General features: G+C 39.1%; 1 protein-coding gene across 1 annotated transcript; it reads right to left on the bottom strand.

The window, feature by feature from the left end:
• Positions 1 to 175: 175 nt before the first annotated feature.
• Positions 176 to 2,198, bottom strand: LOC107570099 (microtubule-associated protein 10-like). Its single transcript, XM_016256299.1, is given in 3 exon segments — positions 176 to 561; positions 564 to 1,619; positions 2,129 to 2,198. Coding segments are annotated over 3 exon segments (1,512 nt in total).
• Between the last annotated feature and the right edge of the window lie 1,492 nt (positions 2,199 to 3,690).

The following is a 3,690-nucleotide window of genomic DNA, read 5'->3' as shown; positions in this document are numbered from 1 at the left end:
TACATATCAAAAGCTGCATTTGTTAAAACAGAATGACCACACAAAAGACTGCTTGCCAATATATGCAGTTCTATGCAACAATTCAGTATATAAAAACATATTGACTAATAAATCAGATGATGTTCGCTAGTTTCTGGTGTTAACCCATTTTCACTATTAGATTAACATTGTCTAATCACAGTGTATAGCCTGGTAGTTTGTTGATCACCAGTTCTGAAATGTGATGGTAATTCTTGTCCAGTCCCAGAGAGCCCAGTTCATCCCGTTCCTCTTCAAGCTCTGACGATGAAATGGACTTTAGCACCGGGTTATTAGCAGCTAAATCGGAGTCCTCTGACACCCAGCTAAATGTCATGCCCTTATCACCAGTGTCACTGTCAAAGCTCTCTGATTTTCCAAATGTCCTGCGCACAGATGGAGTCTTTGGTCCACTGCTGTGGCCAGGCCTGTGACCTCCAGACTCAAACTCATCCTCATCTGAAGACAGACTCAGAGCGGAGGTCTGAAGACGCGGTCGGATGACGTGTGTGCTTTTGAGAGCACGTTGTGGAGAGTTCTCCACTTTGCAGGAACAGGTAGACCTTTGCTTGGATGAGAGGAGCTTGAAGAGCTCGAACTGCTGTTTCTCTTACGTCGGCTTGGTTCTGGACTGCTGAACGGGTCGGGTGAGTATCCCTCGGTTGTGTTTAGGCTCGTGAAGTCATCCTGATACTCTTCTTGTCCGTAGGAGCCATTACTCAAGCCATTACTGCTCGCTCTACTATCTCCTCTCTGGAAGCCAAGAGTAGAATCATGCATAGATGAAGCTGAATGCTGGTCACTGCGCTCTGAATACTGACTTGGAATATGAACTTGAACTTTTTTGTCTTTCTCAGTCAAATGACGTTCCTCATTTGGCGCACTTGTGATGTGTTTTCCAATACTTGATCTTGTTTGTGATTTTGATGCAGTTGCAGTTGGTGTTGGGTGCATATCAAAACTGCTTATTAATGTTTCAACAGTTTCATCCGAACAAACACCCCTTCTAGCTGCCTTACGAACACGTTTATGGTCAGATGATGATGGCTGGTCTTGTTTTGCATCCTGGTATTCGATGCATTCATGCCTTTTGGTACCTGGTTTGACCAGTTTGAGTCTGAGACGAAAAGTATTTGTCAAGCCGTATTTAAGCGTCTTCTTAGGTTGCAATTTTTCTTTGCTTCTCTTTGCACTCTTTACTGCTTTCATCGTGCATTGATCAAGTCTCTGTTTAGGGTTTGTTTTCTGATTCTCAGCTTTGGGTTTTACTCCTGATGGCTCCTGTGCTGATGTGTACAACCACGCCAGGTTAGGATGAACCGATAAGGCCTGCTGCTGCGCCGTCTGGACGTTCAGCTGTGAGAGTTCAACTAGTAAAGCGTTCAGCAGGGGTAACCGTCTGATAACATCCCCAAATGAAGCTGAGTCCGTCTCTTTATGCTGCTGCGACTTTGGAGTTGAAGTTAACTTGCTCGATCCGTCTGCCTTTACAGCCATCATCTCTGCAAAATCACGCATGTCAGATGATTCTACTTCATTATTTCCATCTTCTGGATCCTCTATATTAAGGCTCTCCATTGCTGCATATAACCCTGTAAAGCCTGAAATAGGAAGTAGTAGTTATATTTTGAAATGGAATGTTTTTTGTTGAGTATCAAAATTTATACATCATCAGGCTCATATATATACACTCTAAAAAATGAGAGCCCATCAAAAATGACCTTTCATAAGGCAATTGTCACTATTACTAATGCTTATAGTGATTTATACAAACCATTGACACTGAGCATGAAACTTCAGTATGTGATTCATCCAAGATGTTTGTGCTCCAAACATGAATGATTCCTCAAATCATGTTTCTTGTTGAGATGTGATCGATTTTTATTTATTTTTTGCTTGGTGGGTGATAAAATGGGCAATCCACAGACTCAAATCATATCTACAGACCAGAATATCACAGAAACTTTTGGTTTGGGTGCATTGGAGAAGATATTTTTAATTGATTTTATTTTTATTGCATATCACGGATCTTTAGCTATGCACATTTGTGCTTGGTTTGTAGTCAGTCACCCATCTGGTTCATTCTGTCTCGTACTTGTTAATGACCAACAGTTGTGACTGGCATCATCAGAGCAGGTCTCTGCCAGCTGCTGGTTGACACCACAACAGGCCTCATTCATTCAAACCGTATTTGGGTAACTGTTGTCATTTGGCGGAGACGAGAATATCATGACAATGAATGTTTTTAGTTGGTTTTGGAATATGGAAAATTAAAATCTTTAAAAATAACGAGTGTTTTGTCAGCTCTCAAACATGCTGTTGGGTCATTGTGCCAATTCAACCAAATTTCAGAAACTTGCCAAACAAAATTTTTGATTTTGTAATTTTTTTCTGACGAAAGCCAAAATATTAAATGTCATGGATGTATATTTACTGAGTAATCCTGTATCTTGAAGAGAGTGCCAAAACGACCATTTTTCACCTGAGATTTGGAGCCAAACTACAGGGGGATAAAAAGTACTTTAGAAAGATGGCAGCATCATTTTATTTTTACACAGAGATTGGTTGGTCTATTAGAAAAATCTGTTGACTTTAGCAATCTTTGTTGCATTATATGACAGTCCAAAAATGGGAAAAAGCACTTTTTGAAATGTTTTTTTTTCCAAGGTTTGCATGACTGTAACTCAAAATGTATTAAAGATATCTTAATATCCTTTAAGATTCTGGTTCTTAACAAACTTTTCTTTTGATATATTATTTTTTAAGGCACTTATGGTACCGTTCCAGAGATGTGGGGATCTCAATGTGGCCCTGTGAGTAAATTGTTGAATTGTACACATTTTCAGTGGTCAAAAACCAAATGTTGGTCACTTTGCATACAGCTAATACTTTTTTTCTTTTAAAGGGGAATATCTGAAAAACAAATAATGTTGAAACTAGAAATATATTGTGTTTCACTCTATCAAACCAATTGCATAGAACATGCCTGTATGAGTGCCATAATTATTCTTTTTCCAATGTTTACATGCCTGCAACTCGAGAAGTCTTAACGATATCTTAATATCCTTTTATGTTCTGGTTCTTAACAAACTTTTCTTTTGGTACATTCATTTTTAAGGCCCTATATAGTTCGGTTCCAGACATATGGGGATCTCAATGCGACCCCATGTACTTTTGTTTCTTTTAAAGAGGAATGTCTGAAGAACAAATAATGTTGAAGCTAAAAATATATCTTGTTTATCAAATTTATTTTAGCAGTCCTATTGGTTACCAGTAGTCCACCACTGCCTTCACTTTGGAAATGGAATAAGGTTAAACAGTTTGAATGCCACAATTATGTTTACAAGTTACTCTTGTTGTGCGTCTTTATCTCATTTAGATGTGTTTGGCTCATAACTTGTATGATAGGACTCTGTGGAGACATAAATTTTATTGGCAAGGCAGGTTGTGTAACACCCTCTTTAACCTCTTGCTGTATTCTGTATCATGATCTTTGGCTCGAGCGCTTGACATTGTTCTTTGCTATGAGGACATGAATATACTTATGAAATCTGAGCAGGTATATCTCCATCATTCAGTCGTCAGTGTGCACGCGTCCACCCCGACACCATCTCATCTTGCAGCTAGGTGAAGGAAACGCCCTGATTGAGTTTCTTAGAGATGTTCTTGTGT

This window comes from Sinocyclocheilus grahami, unplaced genomic scaffold (assembly GCF_001515645.1).
Source record: "Sinocyclocheilus grahami isolate Dianchi unplaced genomic scaffold, SAMN03320097.WGS_v1.1 scaffold1415.1, whole genome shotgun sequence".
Taxonomy (NCBI): domain Eukaryota; kingdom Metazoa; phylum Chordata; class Actinopteri; order Cypriniformes; family Cyprinidae; genus Sinocyclocheilus; species Sinocyclocheilus grahami.
This window is presented reverse-complemented; position numbering and strand designations above follow the sequence as displayed.